General features: G+C 36.4%; 1 protein-coding gene across 2 annotated transcripts in view; it reads right to left on the bottom strand.

Moving 5' to 3' along the window:
* Positions 1–20159, bottom strand: part of LOC135079940 (uncharacterized) — a 100899-nt gene that overhangs the window by 57194 nt on the left and 23546 nt on the right. For both annotated transcript variants that reach the window (XM_063974588.1, XM_063974596.1), the window contains exon 2: positions 11150–11334. In XM_063974588.1, the coding sequence (XP_063830658.1) occupies positions 11150–11334 (185 nt within the window). The remainder of the gene's footprint in view (positions 1–11149; positions 11335–20159) is intronic.

Below are 20159 nucleotides of genomic sequence, written 5' to 3'. Positions count from 1 at the left end.
TCACCATCTACTATTCTAGAAAATAAAGAATGTAAACTCTACTGGGATCGCACAATTATAACAGATAAAACTATCCATTTCAATAGACCGGACATAACACTATTTGATATAACCAACAAAACAGTCTACTTAATAGATATTGCCATACCGAATACCCACAATTTACAATCCACAATATCAGGAAAAATCTCCAAATACCGCGACCTTGCCATTGAGCTGAGAACTCAGTGGCAAGCACAAAATATATTTATTATACCAATAGTTCTATCCTCGACCGGAATAATACCGCAAAGTCTAAACAGAAGCATTGAGGTCCTCAACATGCCACCCAGTATAATTTACACTCTACAAAAAGCCACTATCCTAAACACCTGCCGAATTACTAGGAAATTCTTATCTTCTAATTTAACGACTACTGCCTTACATCCTATTTCGCTTGACTGAGGTCCGCGTAATAGGTTAACTACCCAGACAGACTTTTATTTATAAAAGAATGGAGAAAAAATAAAAACTAGAAAATAATAATAATAAGCCCCGCAGGGCAGCTTTGTGGCGAGCTGTTGGTGAGTAGCGACACCACGGGGCCAGTTGTTAATCCGAGTGCTCCCGAGAGTCGGTCAAGACCCTCGTCTTCGGCTTGCCGAAGTGGAATCCGAGAGGGTCTGCAGGACTTTCACCTCTGGCTTGCCTTAACCGGCCGGCCAGAGTGGAGTCGCTAGAGCTATATGCTCCAGGGGTGGAAGTGTTAAAGGGCATAACGCCGCGAGTAACTTCGGAGAAAGCGCAGCACACCTCTCTACACCCCTGAGCTGGCAGACGCCAATGTTGCCCCTCAGTCCGGTCTATACGACCCATGACGCCAGGGGGGGCCCATTTAGTCGCTGGCTAGTCACCGCCTGCCATTTTTTCAGTCTGAGACTATGAACCAGGCAGGTGTCCCGTAGTCTCCATCCATAGCCCAGTAACAGTCCATCCATCCTTCATCCATAACCCTAGTCCATTCTCCAATAACTGCAATAGCTCCTGTGCACAGGCTGGGGATGGTCTCTGGCTACATCCCATGATATAGTCAGAGACTAGATCCAGCATGTGCACCACTTTCACTTTTGTCGATTATTTTGCGCTTAAAACGGCCTCTACGTGTTGGATCTGTATCCCCACGCAAGCCACTTTTGACCCGTGAGCTCCAAAGCGTACAAACATAATAATAATAAAGTAGTAAAAACCAAAAATTATAGGAAATTCATAATCAAAGATCCAAGTGCACTAGATGATCGATGCAGGAAATGTCATAGACAACCAGAAACCATACAGCATATAATTAACGCATGTCCAGTTTTGACCCAAAACGATTATACTCACCGACACAATCAAATCGCATACTATGTCCATCAAAAACTTGCTATTAAATATAAATTACTGCCCCCTAAAGTAGAACCATATTATCAATATACACCTAAAGCGGTCCTAGAGAGCCTCAGTCACAAATTATATTTTGACCGCGCCATATTAACCGATAAAACAATATACTGTAACAGACCAGACATCACCATAGTAGACAAAAATAACAAAATTGCTTACCTAGTAGGTAGATATAGCCGTCCCTAACACACACAATTTGAAAAAATCCATATCAGATAAAATCCACAAATATTCAGAATTAAAAGAAGAAATACAAAGGATCTGGAATATGAAATTATTATCGAAAAAACTGTTGTAATGTATTACTTTCTATTTCTGAACCCTGGTTTGATGTCGAAGTTTGAACGGTGTTATCGACTAAATTATTGTTGTCGTTATTCATATAATGAACACTATGACCGCGATAAAAAGACCTATTTTGTCTACCGCCGCGGAAAGGCCTATTTTGCCTATAGCCATAATTTCCGCGTGGCTGTTCTATACCTCGACTTCGTGATTGGTTGGCAAAACCATTTCCTTGGTTACCCCGTGAAAACGAAGTATTGCCATAACCTCTTGAGTAACCCCTAAAGTTACCCCTATAACTACCTCTGTTACCTCTGTGATTCCTATGATAGTTTGATCGTCCTCTTTGACCAAAATATACTGTGGCCTCTGAATTTTGACTACTGCACGAAGCTTCTTCATCTTTCGCCGCACGTATTGTGTCTTTTAAGGAAGAATAATTTCTGGCTGATAAAATGGTACTTAGTTGACGGTTACGCAAGCCGTCGGTAAAACTCTTTATCGCCAGTTTTTCATTTAAAGGTCGCAATATTTTGTGTGCCGCTTGATTACCGTCGGATTGTGATATTGTCAAATTGACAAACAACTCCTCTATTTTACTACCGTACTTATCAATTGACATTCCGTTTTGTCGCATCATTAATAACTCGTTATGAATGGAAGTGCTTGATTTCTTGGTAAGCAAGTGGTCTCGCATATCGTTTATTAAAGTTTCATAGTTATCGTACGACTCTGATAAGCGTAATTTAGCACTTTCATTCAGACGTGTTTTTAACACAAAATTAATTAACATTTTCTTACCTGCACTTTCGAGTGTGGGGCCATATAGCTCTATGGCGTCAATCAAGGATTTGGTGACAGCCTCCTCACCAGTCATAACCGGCAGTAATGATACCGCAGTTTTAAAATCAAAAGTAGCCATGGTGCTCTGTGTCGCAGTATTTTCAGTATTTACGACAGTGCACTCAGCTTGGGCACAAAAATGTTCTATTTGTTCATAAATCTCTTTAAATAAATCGCAATATGATTGTACTTCTTCGAGAACTTTACCTTTTATGTTACTTAACTTAATTTCATCTAATATTACTAACATACATTCGTCAAAATCATTGCGTAATTGACTGGCCTCATTTAATTTTCGTTGTAAATTATCTTTAGTTCTTTTAGCATAACTTAATTTTATAAGGTTATCTTTAATGTTTTTGAGTTTAGCACATATATTCTTTATTTCTTCAGCCATTCGATTACGCAAAATAAATATATTTTAAAAAGATTATTACACATGATTATTGTTAAATACTAGTAAATATTATGTAAAGTTTATTTATTGTTCATTATTTTCACTTTGACGAGCAAAACCACAAAAAAAAAGTTATTTTAACACTTTATTCACCTGATAATATAATCAATGAAAAGTTGTTTCTTACCGATTCACTTAAACACTTTCACATTTTGTGCACACTGGGTCCTGACGGCGTTGGCAGTTGAAGCACACGCGAGGCTCCCGGGTCGGTCGTCGAAGGGACGGGAGGCGACAGGATCGCCTTAAGTTTTGCGCCAAAATCTCGTTACGGATCCAGCCGTGGTGGCACCTCTTGTATATCAAGTACAGTCCAAATAGTGCAGCAATCGCCAGCATGGTGCATATCAGCGTCAGCACGATACTTATATTGGAAATATGGTAATCTGTAGCATTTGACCCTGAGGAATTTTGGGTCAAAAACACCTCGTCTTTTTCTATATTAGACCGGCACATTTTCACTGAATTTACTTGATTTACTTCACTTTTTACTAATAATAATCGTTCTTTATGTTTCGCCCGACCGAACTCCGGCAGACCTCCAAAAATGGCAGGGTCGCCATGTAAGGATGGGAGCTCGGGAGCATAAAGTAAACAACTTCTTCTTAGCTATCTCAGTTTATTAATGAATGATTAAATAGGGATAATCGATATTTATACATACTAATACTGTTACATGCTACACACACACTACAAAAGTATATATTGTGCCTCTGGTGCTCTCTAGTACCGGGGTAATACCAAAACACTTGCATCACAGCATACAACTACTAGAACTCCCAGAACACACTTATATTACCATGCAAAAAGCAGCTATCTTAAATACATGCCGAATAGTACGCCGCTTCCTTCAGGATGACTCTACAATTACACCAGATTTAGCAGAAACAACAAATTAATAAAATCATTCACTTGGCAACGCCCGTAAATGATTTTTAAAAAATACCAGCCCCGAGCTGAGATATGAAAATTTAGAAAAATAATAATAATAAATAAGCCTTTAAAGGACCGGGCCACTTTTGACCCGTGAGCTCCAAAGCGTACAAACATAATAATAAATATCCTTAGACATTTTACACTGCGCTTCTAGTCCCAAACTAAGCAAAGCTTGTACTATGGATACTAGACAACGGATATAAACATACTTAAATACTTTTTTTTTTTTTTTGTAAATACATACATATTATACATAGAAAACACCCAGTCCAATACAAACAAATATGTTCATGCACACAAATGTTTGTACTGTGCGGGAATCGAACCCGCAACCTCCGGAATAGTAGTCCGTTTCGAACCACTACACCAAACGGCCGACTATTTGGCATCTTTGAATTGCATCATAAGGAATAAATAAATGAGGACCGGGCGGCCTCATAAAGGTAGCAGGAAGGCGCTGGATGCAGGCCGCTACCAACCGGGCGATGTGGGAATCTTTAGGAAAGGCCTACGCGCTACGTACAGCAGTGGACGCCCTGTAGCTGAAATTATGATGATGATGATGAACAAATAAGTCACACAGAACTACACATGAAGACAACCATGAAAAGAATATACATGTTTTCCGAAGAACGTAAGTGTAAGGGATAAGGATGATATTTCTTTGGCTTAACGTGCCCTCCATCTAATGCGCAGATTCTTATTACGTCTTTAGCCCTTTTGATCAAACATAATATATGTAGAACTAGTTGTGGCATAGTTTAAGTACCTACCTATCATACATAATAAACCCATACATGTATGACATAATGTTCAAGTTCTTAAGAGGTCAAATAAACTATTATGTAAGAATAATTTTCAACAAACTGCATGGTAACAACTCAGCAACAGTTTCTTATGGATATGCATAAGGTCCCATAACCTAACTAAGCATCTTTAGAAAAAGATGCTTTAGTTTTAGTCCTTTATTCAACGAGGCTAGTACAGTTACAAGTATTGTGAGAACTGTTGCAAGCATTTGCCCACATAAACCACATCCATCCAATGGTGTAATTTCCCATTGTCCACGCTAGTTTGTGCCATATACCCACATATCGCTTCCTGATCATTGCGGTGAACTGGTTGAGCTTCAAGTGAACGCAATATTGACCTAATGACATCTGGTTAGCAAACGAGGAAGCATTCGAGATGTCAATTTAGTGGTTGTTAGGATTCTAATGGAATTCTGAGACGAAGATGATTGCACTGAATAAGCAGATTGTGATGCAATTGAAACCATGGACCTTATTGATGTTAACATAGTACTTCCAGGTTTGTATGAAATTCTAAGTACAGACGACATCACATCAAGGTAATAACTTTTATTTTATTCATAGGCTGAAGGTGGAAGCGAGCTTCACCCAGAATCCTCAACCACAGAGGAACTGGCTATCTTACTTCCAACTGCGAAATACAACAATGCTGTTAAAATTGTTGTGATGGCCACAGACTTAGATAAGATGGTTAAGTCGTTGTGCTAATTTGCAGAAAAAGAAAATTTTAACTATATATAACATAGAAAGAATCACCTCTTTCTAGCTTTAAAATAGAGTGCAAATTACAACCTTTGTCAATGAGAATGTAATTGCAACAGAAAAATACTACAATCCGAATCTGCAAGGAAAAATATATGAGGAAAATAAAAATGTAGTAACCGTAGATTACGAAATGGTAAACAGCTGTTTCGAGCCGTTGAACCCATTAAATGTATGGATCAAAACAAAACAGTTAAATATAACAAGAGTAACAAAACGCACTACGGTGAAGGCAAGGCAAACGAGTTATCAGCTCATCGGATAAAGGAGGTTGTGAAAGTCAGTTGTGACTTGTGATGACGCATTATAATCCAGAGATAAAAGTTTATTAACCATTAAACTCTTGGGATGTGGACTGTGTAGTGACTCGCACAGACGGTATGAATTTTATTGTTTCTTTTTTAATCCATACCAAGGAAGTTCTTGGCCTGCATCTCACCTGATGGAAAGTGATCTGCGCGAAAGTGGGTCTCTTTATGAGTTTTCTTTGAATCTGGAGCTTGCCCTCTGCCCTTTTTTAGACTTCTAGAACCAGCCTCATTCTTCAACAAGATAGGTTGCAGAATTTCGGAACCTTATGGGATTCCAAAATAGGGTAAGCCCTCACTAACGTCGGTTTCTCTCGCTCTGGATGGTGACCACCATGTCATTATCTTTTCTGGTTTTAAGTTTCAGAATTATTTGTTCATCAAAAATTAAGTTAAACAAAGATGAAAAACATTTACCTGGTCCTAATATCACGTATGAATCCTACAATTTAACTCAAATTGCAGTCGATTCACGTTACTATTTACAAAAGCAGTGTAACATTTCAAGCAAAGATTACACGAAATTTTCGTTCCGGGCAGAGTTGCAAGGAAAATCAATTATAATCGCTACGTGAGTCACTACACGTGCTGTTAAACATTAAATATTTACGATTAATTATTAAAACCCTAGATTAGAAAAGATTTGAAATGTTTTCTGGTTGGAGACAAGAAGATTCCTGTAGACCAGGGGTGGCCAACCAGTCGATCGTGGCAAGGCAATAAATACTGTTAGATCGCCCAGGGTTTCGTTAGTAAACAGTAGATCTTATGTCTAATCAAGTTGGCCACCCCTGCTGTAGACAATGTGACATTCGATTTCGATTCGAGGTCATGATTGCTTTGCTACGACCTACCATGTTTAACCGAAAATGATAATTTTAGTAGAAAGATTCTCTTACAAGCATTTACTTCCGTTTCTTTACGTTGTACAGAATAGGAGATGACCTTAACGCCGTTTTATGTTAGAGGACTCAAGTCTCACTCAATGCAAAAGATGTTTAGGAAAATAAACATCAATTAGTTTTAATGGGTGTTAATGAAGTAAATACATTTTCAATTATAAGTTTTAATGATTCGTAGAAGGTAACCAACTCTACTCAATGCTAAGTCAATGTTATAATATCAATATTAGATGAGAATAAAATTTAAAAATCTGGGACAAATGCCGATGCAAGTGTAAAGTGACGTATACTCTACGTGACTTTTCTATAAAAATGGTGGCCTTGAAGCTGACGATTCAAATCTTTATTTACATACATACTAATCTTAATTATGTAAAATCTGCAAGGTGGATGACTAGGAATAATAGAATTAGAATTTGTGTGGAAAAGTAACATCGAAATCACGTCGCGCTTCAGTCACGTCGATTGAATGAAAAAGTATCGTTGACCAAAAGATTCAGCTACACTAACACCAGAAAGCTAACAAAAGTTGACCTTTAATAAACAAACATATCAAGATTATGCAAATGTTCAGATGTTTGAGGAGTAGGTATTAAGTGCTGATATAATCCTTTTCAATTCTTATGTTTGAAGAACAGATAGGTCTTTTAAGTGTTTTTAAATAACTAATAATCACTTAAAGTTTCTTTAACCTCTAAATAAGTAAATCTTAATTAAACATGGTACAATTTGGAGTGCTTATAAATCTCACAGCATGGACAAAAAGCCTTGACAATGGCACATTCACAAAAAGATGCGTAAAAACCTGATATTTGATTTAACAATGAAATTACAATTAAACTTCAGTCTACCTGAATACCATTTAATTTTCAAGTATTCTAAAGCCTTTATTGTTATTGAATGACACAGCAGAAAGTGCAGATGCATCTAATATACAGCTAGTTTGCCCAAAAGAAGCAGAATCATAAACGGGACTCGTTCCCACCGCTACAACTCCTGTGTAGCCAGGATCTACAGCTTGACCGCCAATAAAACCCAACCAGTGAAGGTCAAGTTTGTCCCGGGGGAAAAAAGTTAACTTAAGCAGAAACATGAAGTTAATTTTGCGAACAAAATACCTAGCGACTAGAGCAACACGTAACTGCAACGCAAATAATCGTGAAGATCGTATTTATCCTCGCTCAATGGTCGGTCACGAACTTCATCGTCACTGACGGTTATTACTAGAATTGGATTATTATGTTTGCACACCGTTTTCTATGTAGTTGAGTTATTGTGAACTAGCGTAATTGAATTTGTTGAAAAATTCCACAGCTCTAAAGTGAGACGTGAAAGTTTCTATCTTTTGGAAACGGTACCCTTATCAATGCTTCGTTCTGTTAGGTTAGTTACCTAATGTAAGTGTAACAATTAGGTCAATTTTATCTATGTTACACTTTCTAGTACGGACAACATGGCAAGCTAAACACTGCGACTTGTTATGTACCTAGTTGTGAAAAGGGACTAAATTATGCATCAAAAATGTAGTCTGATATGCTGTTTTCGATTAACTGTATTAAATAAAACAAAAATCAAGTTTACGCAACAATTTCATCCACATTCTCATGAGCATCATCAAGGATTTCGCTCCGATAAAGTAAAGGTCAACAGTAACTTATTTAAAGAATTTTCCCACGATTTAGTGCTTAAGGAAAACCGCAAAATTGTCCGTTACCTTTTTACAGGTTCAAATTCCTGGTAAAATTACGAAGGCGTGTGTTCTTCTTCATTTTGTCGGTTATTAATAACTGCCACATCTTTAGATCTGAATATTAGGAGTTAGACTATCTAGCTAGACTCAAAAAGTGGAAAATTTTACAGAAGAAGTTCAGTGTACCTACCATGAGTTTACGTTAGGTGTGCTCGCTAGCGAGTACGTCAAAAATCTCTATGAAGATTTTGTTTCTTGAAAGTAGCCGCTAGGGGCGCTGCACAATATGTCATACAATTAATGTCATTTTTTTACGCAGTCGCTAGCGAGCACACCTAACGTAAACTCATGGTAAGCACACAGGTTAAAACTGTCAAACCAAAACACGTAGGTAAGGTTAAGAAACAAAAGACAAATCAGCATTCTCTCAATGCACACACGTCATCAAAATTAGCACATAATGGAGAAGACACACCAATCTTAGTAATACGATAACTCAGCAATGTGATTGTCAATAGGTATCTGTTTTATTTCGATAAAAATAATAAAGGAGGAAACTTTGTGATCCACACGTAAAGACGCGGTCGGGAAGCTATGTCTGGATAATTTGCAAGAATTTGAAAAAACAAACAACCAAAATTGTCCACGCGAGCGAAGCCACTGTTGGAAAGCTAGTATGCTACAAAACCGTTAAACAAAATTAAAATCAGTTCAATAATTTTCAAAGAAATTGGCGTAAAATTATTTAGATTTCAACTTGCCAACGTAATCCTTATTAATATGTAATTGATGATTCTGTAATATGATAGGTTGATATAATTAAGTTGTACAACTGACTATTAGCTATGACTTGTTAGTTGCTTACTTTACGAAGCGATTAATCCTATGTTTTGTTTTTATAATCACTTGATTAAGACACCACCTTCTTTCATGAAAGTGAAAGAGGTAACTGTAAAACTCGAACATGCGAATAATCTAATTAGAATTAAATTCACTAAGGTAGGATGTAAGTAATATGCTGATCGGAAGATTATTAACTATTATTTTTGCTAGAGGGCCCTTTAGATTCTGTTAAGCATTTTCCGGATTGCATTCCACCAATTTTCGGAAACTTCTAAAAAGTAAATTGACAATGAAGACACTGTGTCAACTGGCAACTTATATGGTTGTACTAATTTGCAACAAAAAATTATAGTGTGATGTGCTGTAGAAATCCATTAGCCACTCGTCCACTTTCGCCAAAATTAAATGACAAATCTTAACCTCTTTGTCAAGAGACCCAATTTGCTATGACTGGTACCACCAGGTACCTGATAATTGCTTTTGACACAGTGCCAATCTCACATGACTAATGAGTGAAGTTTAGAATGGAGTTTAATCTATGAAACACGTTTTTGTGAAGACACAAATGTATAAGAGCACCAGACATAAACTGTTGACTTTGAAACCGTATTGTCTTGAAATAAGATGATGTCTGTGAAACCGTTACGCTTGACGTGCCTAGAGTCCACTGATAAAAGATACTTGATTAAAAGTCAACAACCGAGTCCGAAAATTACCCATAAAGAGAGAGAAAGAGAGAGAGTTTTATAAACAAATCGAACTGCCTAAGGCCGGAATCGAACCCACGATTTAGTTTGAGAAACGACTCTATACTCTAAGAAATTTTAATAAAGAGAGAGAGAGTTGTTTTGAACATTTTAAAGAAGTTCTTTGAATTGACAAATTGACCTTTAAAAAGGTTTTGTCCTACTTAGATCCGTGGTGTGGGAGGAAGACAACTAACCATTCATTCAGGCATTTCATAATACGGACATAAAGTTTAAGTAATGTCTAAGCTAGCCAGACATCAATTCGAAACGGATGAGGCTGTATTGTCTACGCTTTTGTCGAAATACAAAATTGAGGTTTTTGTAACTGTGTCACTTCTGGAACATGATTCGTTCCAGAAGAATATGCCAATGCTTCTGTCTGTTTCATCAATACATCACTCGGTTTTGTTCCACTTGTGTTACAAGTACCTACTACAGTGATTAGAAAAACTTCAGTGCCTTATTAATTTTTCTAAGCGTGTGAACATAATGATACTAATTCCGTAATTAATGTCTAATCTTTCTTTAGAACCACCATAATGTTCCACGACTATAACTAGCTATAAAAAGTCAATTCCAGCTGTTTCTTTTATGGTTTATGTGACAGGTCTAATTATTGTATTGTTATAACTTCACTAGCCTCAGTTTATGATCTCTAACGATGTTGAATCATTCAAATGAAGTTCAAACATTAGTTTTAGAAGTCGCATTGTTGTAATTTTTCCTGTGATTGGGCTGAGTGTGCTTACACTCAGCCCATGTAAGCTTTTACATCAAACGTTCTCAAATTCTCACTAGTGAGCGCGTTAAAAAAAAATGTATGAAAATTTTAGTTCTTGACGTTTCCGCTAGGGGCGTCATTTAATGTCGTTTGATGTAAACTCACACTAGGCCCTGTTCTCTTGCTTTGCGATGTCCTCATCCAGGCTCTTCCAACCTTCACTAGATCGTCATAAATACTAGACCGGTCAAGTACACGGCAGCACATGAGGCTACCCATTTTTGATGCAATCTCGCCCCTATTACAACTACACAAAAACCCACAGTGGTAACGTTGACGTACCGTCGTCTCTACATGTGCATATTTAATAATGACAGGTGTACAAACAAATATGGGTAGAATTCATTCAGTTCTCTTACCTTAACATCAATGAGCCTGACAGCGAAGGCAGCAGCGTCAGGGGCCGTCAGCTTCAGCTGGCAGGGGGTGTTCCCCGCAGCAGAGGGGGGGCGGACCAACGCCAGCGCGAGTGCTGCGCCCGCGCCGACCCCGCTCCCCACCTCTACCTCTTTGGTGCGCCCGCATAGCAGGCTCGAGCAGAGCCCTGGAACAAGGAAATAATTGATCATCATCACAACCGTAAACGAAATAAAGTCAGTGACATAGCCCGACGGATTAGCAAGCTGAAGTGACAATGGGCAGGGCACATAGTACGCAGAACTGACAGCCGATGGGGCAGCAAGGTTCTGGAGCGGAGGCCACGTACCGGAAAACGCAGCATGGGACGTCCCGTCCACCCACAAGATGGACCGACGACCTGATAAAGGTAGCAGGAAGGCACTGGATGCAGGCCGCTACCAACTGTGCGATGTGGAAGTCATTGGAGGAGGCCTATGTTCACCAGTGGACGTCTTATGGCTGAAATGATGATGATGATGATCACCAGAAGTTATAGCAGTTAACTGTCTACTAGTAGGTCCAACTTACTCAATACTTTATTGCTTTACCACATTGGCGCATTAATATTTAAACAGTTTATACAATGTGGACCCAGTTAGGGCACAGCAACTTGAGGAAAAATACAGCTTCTGTGCTACCAGCACAGTATTACAATATTCCCTGTGCTAGCAGACATAGCCTTAAAAGTATTTGCCATTTAGCCCTGTATACTTATTGTTTCATTTGCTACTGCTAGCGACCTTTTTCTGGTCGCCACTCCACTACTAGGTGGAAGATATCCTTCTGTCTTCAAAAACACAAAACTACACTACACTAGGTGGAAGATATCCTTCTGTCTTCAAAAAAATTCAAAATGTCGTTATATTTTACACAGCGTCATTTAGTCCCAAATTAAGCAGAGCTTATGCCTGTTCGAATACGAATACGAGAGAACAGATGGGTACAAAATGTCAATACAAACAGATCGAACCCGCGACCTCTTCACTGTGTCACAAAATTAATGTTGACCTCTTTGCTGATTGTTAAACAAGTGTAACTAAAATAAAACAATTACTTCTAAAGATCGTCATAGTAATTGATATCGTCATAGGTAAGTAAACACCGTACAATACTAGCAGACGTAACGTAAAGAGTAAATATTGACATGGATTCAACTCCAAAGTATACTCAAGAACAGTTTTCGTTGAAACTAAAGCTAGCATTTACACATAGTTTGTTAAGCATTCCGTAGGAACCTTAACATAGTATAGATAGTTAACGACATATTAAACATGCTATTAAAAACTTGTTAAAATTATTATAGAGATATGACCATCATCAACAAATTCGAGAGCAACATTGATAAATATAGACAGCTGTCGTAAATAAGAATATTAATATTAATACCTACCTAAGAAATAACTTCTAAAGCGTTGTTTTACGCTACTTGGAAACGTAATGAAAGACGAATCACACGAAAAAAAGCAAACGTCAGTACGGACGACGGTAGATCAAGGTAACTCTGTGGCATCATAAAACACTGTAGCATCTTTGTACCTACTAGTAATAGATGCTATTTTCCAACAAATTCTAGTCCGATGTGCTGTTTTTAATTGATTTTCCAATAATCAATTAAGCTTCAAATTAATAAACTTTCAAATGGATGAGTCGAATTACAAAGCAACAAAGTACAAATCGGTCGATTACATAAGCGCTCGTAGATTCTGATTCCGGAATCGGCAAATATGGAAAGTTAGTAGACTCTAACAAATAACACTTAGAGTGGACTTGACAAATGATGACGAGGAATTTACATCATCAATATTTATAAAATTGTCTTATTTTTACTTTACAGTCCTTCAAGCTTTCAAGTGTATTGAAATTTTAAACTATTAGAAACTGGAAATATCTTTGGGCTTAAAGACACCTACTTACTGGTAAAGATTTCCCAGGTCCGAAATATTTCAGGAATGTTTCCATTTATATTGGGAACAAGACGTTGTCAGAAAGAAGAGCCTTAGGTTACGTAAGATGTTTCCAGGAAAATTCTCCAAGTTGGAACTGCTCTTCAACATTTCTAAGAACTAAAAGGTTCTGTAGACCCAAAATCAATGACACTTGGTCGTTTCCTCGTCTATTAGAATCACATCCAAGAATAGATTTAATATTACCTCAGAATATTAATTTTTCTACGCCTTTTGAGAGTCAAAAAAGATATTGATCCACGAACATCGATGATTACGGACTTTTATATTCTTATCTTTTTAAGTATTAACTAATTTGTAAGTTAAATTATAATACACATTTAAAAAGAATTAATCTTTTATACACGTGGCCAGTCTTATCGCCTAAAATATTTGGTTTTATTATCGCTAATAATTATTTTTATGGCACATTTAGAATTTCAAGAAGGCTGTGTCGATGTGACTCGATTTAAAATACTACTTTTTTACCTTATCCTCCAATATTTGCCAAGTATTTGTTTAATTTAAAATTCCATTGTTGTGGTAGATCTTGTTTGCCATTCAAAAAAGGTGCGTCTGAATGAATTTAAATGAATGAAACACATAATGTCAGTCAGTATGTTCAGCTGTTTTTGAAATCATTTGCTTGCACTGGTCGACAAGTGTTGAAATATTACTAGCTTAGTACAGTGAGAAACAGAAGTGCATCAACAAAAATTTCAGTTGACTTTCAATCCTAGTTTGTCCAACCGAAGCTGTGAACTTGTCTAACCTCCAACTCCTCCAAGAAAGCTAGTTGCTTCTGAGTTTCATGACTTTGATCTATTTTGTTGACTGTACCAATGTTTGGGGCTTCCATTTCACAATTTACGATATTAATTAATATCATAATGCCATCCTATTCCGTCCCCTTTTTTGACTTGTAGTTATTAGGTATATTCTCTAATTCTTCTTCTATCTTGTGATTTTTTGACTCACTAGTTAAGTACTCTGACTTTAATAAACGCTTCTAAAATCTGAACCAGGCCTAGGTTTGTGTTTGCGAGTGTACTTAAAACGTCAAAAACAATATTATCATCTACTTTACCTGAAACTTTAACGATGTCCATTGTTCCAAATGTTTGAATGATCCCAAAAACTACATGTCTTTGACAATTTGTCATTGATTTAAACGATTCTACTGCCTTCCGTTATTATCAAAGAATATTATTATTACTAACATTATCTAAATTGCTTTAGACATTACCACTAATTACGTAATTTAACCTGTTTTGAAAGTATTTAGTTGACGTTTTAGTTTGGTACTGGGTATTTTGGTTTATTTTGTTATTAAATATTATTATGTTCTATCTCTTTTATGTTCTGATTATGTTACGTGCATAGACAGACATCGAATAACAAACTATTATTATGATGTTATTAGATAAAACTATTAGTATGATGAAATTGCTCGCACTCTGCATAACTTTCGATTAACTTGTAAAGTTTATCTGTGGAAACTGATTAGGCTACTGTACTGTTTTTATTTTTTAAGGTCACATGTATAAACTCATGCTGTTTGTTTCCTTAATAAAGAATAATAAAGAAAATGATGATAATTTAAAATTCAACATAAAAAATAACCTTGAGACTACTTTTAAAATCAAACATCGGATTTTTGACAGGGGTGTCCCCCGAATATTTCTAGTGGTTCTCTCTTGAATCTACTATGCTTTATGTATGTACGTACCTCATATTTTTTGCAATACTTATTTAAACAGCTGTTGTAGTTAAAGCATCATCTAGATTCTAGATCATTCCTTGTCAACATTTATAACTTAGGAGGTACTTATAGTAGAACCTCATGCGCAGTTCTATTTTTAGTCCACCTTGCGTAAGGCCTCTATAAAGCACATAACGATTAAGATGTATCATCGCTCGATAATCGAATCGATTAAGTAATAAACAACGCAGATTCGATTTATTACAACAACAAGATTGTTGTTAACGTCGTACGACGAGCAATTAACTTTATAATAAATAAGAATTAAATAAATTTTATTTTTGTGTCAGTACTAAGTAATTCGAAAAAAAAATTTAAGACAATTTTTTCTCGCATTAAAGGGTAGAATTGGCAAAGAGGATATTATTATATTCAGAAACTAAGTAGTTTCTGTCCGAGGTTAGACTACTAGTGTGTATTTAGGTCTGCATTTTAAACACTTAATAATGTTTTCAACCCCGCTGAACAAATTAGGAGAAATTTTCGACCCAAGAGAATTATTCTTTCTCTCTTATGTGGCTTAGTTCTTTCGCATTTACGAATATAATATGGATGTAGGTAATTGATGCATTGACGTGTGTAAATAACGATAGTGATCAGTCACAGTAATTGAATTAATATAGGATGATAGGGGGTTTGGAATGTCCAAGGTAACCTATTAGATAATCAAGACAATTAATTGATGGCGTGTTTATTTACAAATAATTGCGACTATTATTTTATAGTGACTATGACGTAACTAGGTAGGTATATCTAGGTTGGAATAATTGAAAAAGACAGGATTAGCCTGGTTGTAATTTATATACCAGAGTCGCATAATATGGAGTCTGCTCATTTGCCTCCTGTCACATAAAAAACAAATTAAAGTGTCCGAAATTTCTCATAACGCAGTAAGTACCTATGCTTTGATTTGATTTGATACTGCATTAGTTGTTACAAAAGGCGACAAATTTGCGTAGGTAGGATATTTTAAGTTTTCTTAGTGACCTTTAAGGTCTTTGTCCTCATTTTATTTTCATACAAAAACAACTTATCGCTAAAATCGCAAAACATTACTCATTGTTTTGTTACTCAACCACGCCTTTTACGAGGTCTACGAGGTATGCATCAGTAATTGATCCGTTTTCAATTCTTCGTTGCAGACTTGAATCTCAACTGCGACTGTACTATAGTAATTTATTGCATTCCGCTTAGGGTTGCCAGGTCCAAAAATACAAAAGCCGAACTCTGTGCTTCATTTGGCCGGACATTTTACCCTAAAAGCCGTGCAATTAGTGTCATAGCTCACGAGTGAGTACTATTATCATCATTATAATCGGTACCCCAACATCTTGATGCAATGCGCTTGATATGCAGCAGTCACATAAAAAGCCTAACAAAAGCCGGACAGGCCGGACGAGACAATATTTGGCCGGACAAGACCCCAAAAAGCCAAACATGTCCGGCTAAAGCCGGACCTCTGGCAACCCTAATTCCGCTATCATCAATAACATGAGGACAAACCATACTAATGTTAGAGTGAGATTAGTATGAAGACAGCACATCGAGCTAACACTGGTATCTTGTCCCGTTGTAATAGGTGCGATTTTGCAATAAAATGCATAGACACTACCCAAATGCTCGCTGGTCAATCCATGTTAAAGATTCAAGTAAGTAGTACCATATACGCGTAATACAGGTTTTAAGCGCCAAGCCAAAAACTTGTGCGAAGCTGTGAGAATAAATAATCTTCTATCTATCTATAATGAATTGATATTCGTTAGTCTGATTAACACTCGAGAACGGCTGGGCCGATTGAGCTGATTTTGGTTTTAAAATGTTTGTCGTAGTCCAGGGTAGGTCTAAACGGTGAGCAAATACTCGCGCGATATTGTTTTTCTGTGACAGACAAATTTCCACGCGGGCGAAGCCGCGGGCGGAAAGCTAGTAGATAATAATATAATATCACTAATCCTCTTAAATTGTTTGATATTTAATAAATAAATATCACATTGTTGGACTTATTAATTTTTGTAAATTTGCCCCAGACGACCTTCGAAAATAGCCAAATGCACGATGCAGGTGGTGATCTCGAGGTCAGGCCATACAACAAAAAGTGGATAATTTATTCCTTTGTTTTAAAACAATTAACGCAGAACATCCTATAGAACACGATAGGTAGATTAGTTTTACCCCAATTTTAATAACTAAATAATTAAAAATCGTTACAGGAAAACTTAGCCCATTTTCCCCCTTGACAACCAAAATATGCATAGAAAAATATGTACCTATTGGATGAAAACATGCATCGGGGCTTTACCATGTTTTTGTAGGTCGGCCATTCTCAGATGAGCTAGTTTTTGCGTGTCCGGGCTGTTAAATCGTTAAAAATGACAAATTAGAGACATGCAAGTATTTTTATATGTTACTTAACAACCCTATCCAGTAGTGCATTAAATTATAGGCCTCTATTTTATGTATTTGTGACTTAATTAATTTCATGAACCTCTGTTCTCTAATTACCGTTACGCGTCCGTACACCGACTTAATGTTAAAAGTTGGCTGTAATTTTTATGTCGTATAGATTTGGTTCACTCCATTCAACATTTTAAAGAGTACAAAAGATTGTCTTATGCATAGCAAAATATCTATTCAATAGAACCATTCTGTAAATAATTAGAATTAAAAAACTGCTTGTCCGAGCGAAAGTCCTAATTCCCGTGACGTTTTCTGTTTTTGGGCACACAAGCCTAAATAATAATATTTGACACATCATTTACGCGCGCGGCGCGAGCCCTTAGTTAGTTCTAAGAGCTGTTAGCAAGTAGACGTCTATTGCGTTGGCTTACCGTCGATGAATTGCGTAAGAGTATAATTACCATATCTTTGGTTTTCAATTTTTCTATTTACCATGTCCTTATTTTTATATTCGATTTTTGAAGGTAGATCCACGTTGCTAATTTAAATAGAATCAGTACTTTGGCCTTCATACGTTGTAGTAAGACAGTATTTGCATACGCTGCAGATTTTGGAAATTTTGAAGAAAAACTATCGTTTTATAATTTCCATGTACTAATTACCATATATTTATAATCACCGTTGTATGAAATTATTACCTACAAATTGCACTCACGATTGAATAAGTATGATGATAAAATTTGAAATATACCTAGACTTTCCCAATCTGACATCAAAATTTTGAAAAGCTATTATTATTATCTAAATAGATTCGATTTCATGATGAATGTTCAGCTTCAGTTGCTGCATGGTTGTTGGATTATAGAGTACATTTTAACCCCTAAGGTAACCCCATAAAAAGAAGTTAGCTGGAGTGAAATCGGGGCTTCTTGATGGCCAGTAGATGTCACCCCTGCGTGAAACATGTCTCATACGAGACACTTATTTTTACTATTAATATTATCATTGATATTTACATGTTAAATCATTAATTAATTCTAATATAATACCATTAAAATCTATCCATATTACCTTTGCCCTAAGAAGATGAGATTGTCCAACATTTAACACTTACCTGGCGTGATCACATTAAGAACAAAAGGGAACAAATCAACAAACAATGGGACTTTTCAAGACAAGAGTGTATAGGCACTTTGTACCATCCTAGACTGCATCCTAACTGATTTGTTATGCATAGAAAAAACTTCGTGATATGCAATGGATACTGTGCAGAAGACGCTTGGAGAACAAACTATATACAAATGCATCCTAAGACCCATGTAGACATATGGCATCGACTTAGCCTCGCAAATGTAGATATACTTTAACGTTTTCAAAATAAAGTATTAAAAATCTTCAGCTGTGCACCTTGGTTTACAAAGTCCACTGAAGTGATACCAAACGTCAAAGAGGGTGTAGAAAATTCATGTAAAGCTTACAAACAAAGACTAGACCGTCATGAAATCTATTTGCTGCATCCCTTCTAAATTCTAAGAATTCTGAATTCAGGCTCATGAGAAAGCGAATAGCATCAATCTGAAAACTTGTTGTAAAAGAATCGAGGTGACAAATCATGGGATATGCAGAGCTGGAACTGACATTATTACAAATTCAATTTAATCTGATAATGGCTGATGGCTGATCGCAGATAGATTAAAAAGAGGAAAAATCACTTATATCATTAATTACTTTTTCGATATATGCATATCCGAAAAGTCTAATTCGTGAGACCTCCTGATCGTTAAATCGTTTGTACCACATTTAAATCAAATAAATTATGATTAAGATTCTGATTCAGCTAAATGCTCTCATTTGAAATGTGACACGTTTGGTCCTTTCTTGCTGAAACTAAGTGTTCCTGTTATAGCCTCGATTCTTGCAGTATACTGAAAATAACTTGATACAATAAATAATAGAAATTAGTGTTTTTCTTTTTGCAAAGGGTTTATTAAGTGTACCTACAGCTTTTTTTATGACGCTTTATATTTTTATACAAATTTATCAATGCAAGATGTTGTTTTTTTTGCTATTTTACATATATTTTCAAATTACCGTTAGATTAAGTATTAGCCTTATCTAATTACCGTGACCATAAAATTTTTGGACCTCATTTACGGGAAAACCGCTTTGAATAATTTGACGCCTTTACGATTGTTAAATTCGTACTTTTCATGTGTTTTATATTTAAATTCATTTAAGACAATTAAGCCAAATTTCAAAAATGATATGGTAATTAGGCTGAGAACGCCTGATCGTGAGAATGACCGAGGTAGTTGCCAGCTGTCAAAATAATTGAAATTCCATGAATTGATACAAAATTACTGTGTAACAAAAATATTGTGCGGGTGAGGTCGTGCCTACTTTGGTTTTACTTCGTACATGGCTGAAAATGATGATGATGAAAAAAAATTAAGTGAAAGATTACAGATAAGTTCACCACTTCAGAAAGGACAAGTAGGTAGTCATAGAAATGGTCTACTACTATCTACTACTACTACTAAAATAGATTGTGGTACTATGTTCAGAATAAATTAAAAAAAGTTATTGAACATCTACGGTGTCAATAGCCCAACTCGAGATCTGAGGAACACTGATTTGAACCATGTCGCCGCTGGACTATAATTGTGGCGAACCCACTCGTAGCCCAAGCATTTAGGGTTAACGGGACTATTAGTAACAAGTTACTAATAATATTCTTAAAAGAAACAGGTAACTATACCAATGTCCTTTGTCATTGTAATTTATCTTTTCACTTTTAAACATGCTGCAATATCACGAACAAAGATAAATTTAATGGCTGACCAGACCAGTCCACATTAATACTCTTAA

This window comes from Ostrinia nubilalis, chromosome 2, assembly GCF_963855985.1.
Source record: "Ostrinia nubilalis chromosome 2, ilOstNubi1.1, whole genome shotgun sequence".
In the NCBI taxonomy this organism is placed as follows: domain Eukaryota; kingdom Metazoa; phylum Arthropoda; class Insecta; order Lepidoptera; family Crambidae; genus Ostrinia; species Ostrinia nubilalis.
Note: the sequence above shows the minus strand (reverse complement) of the source record. Positions and strands in the feature narration are given on the sequence as shown.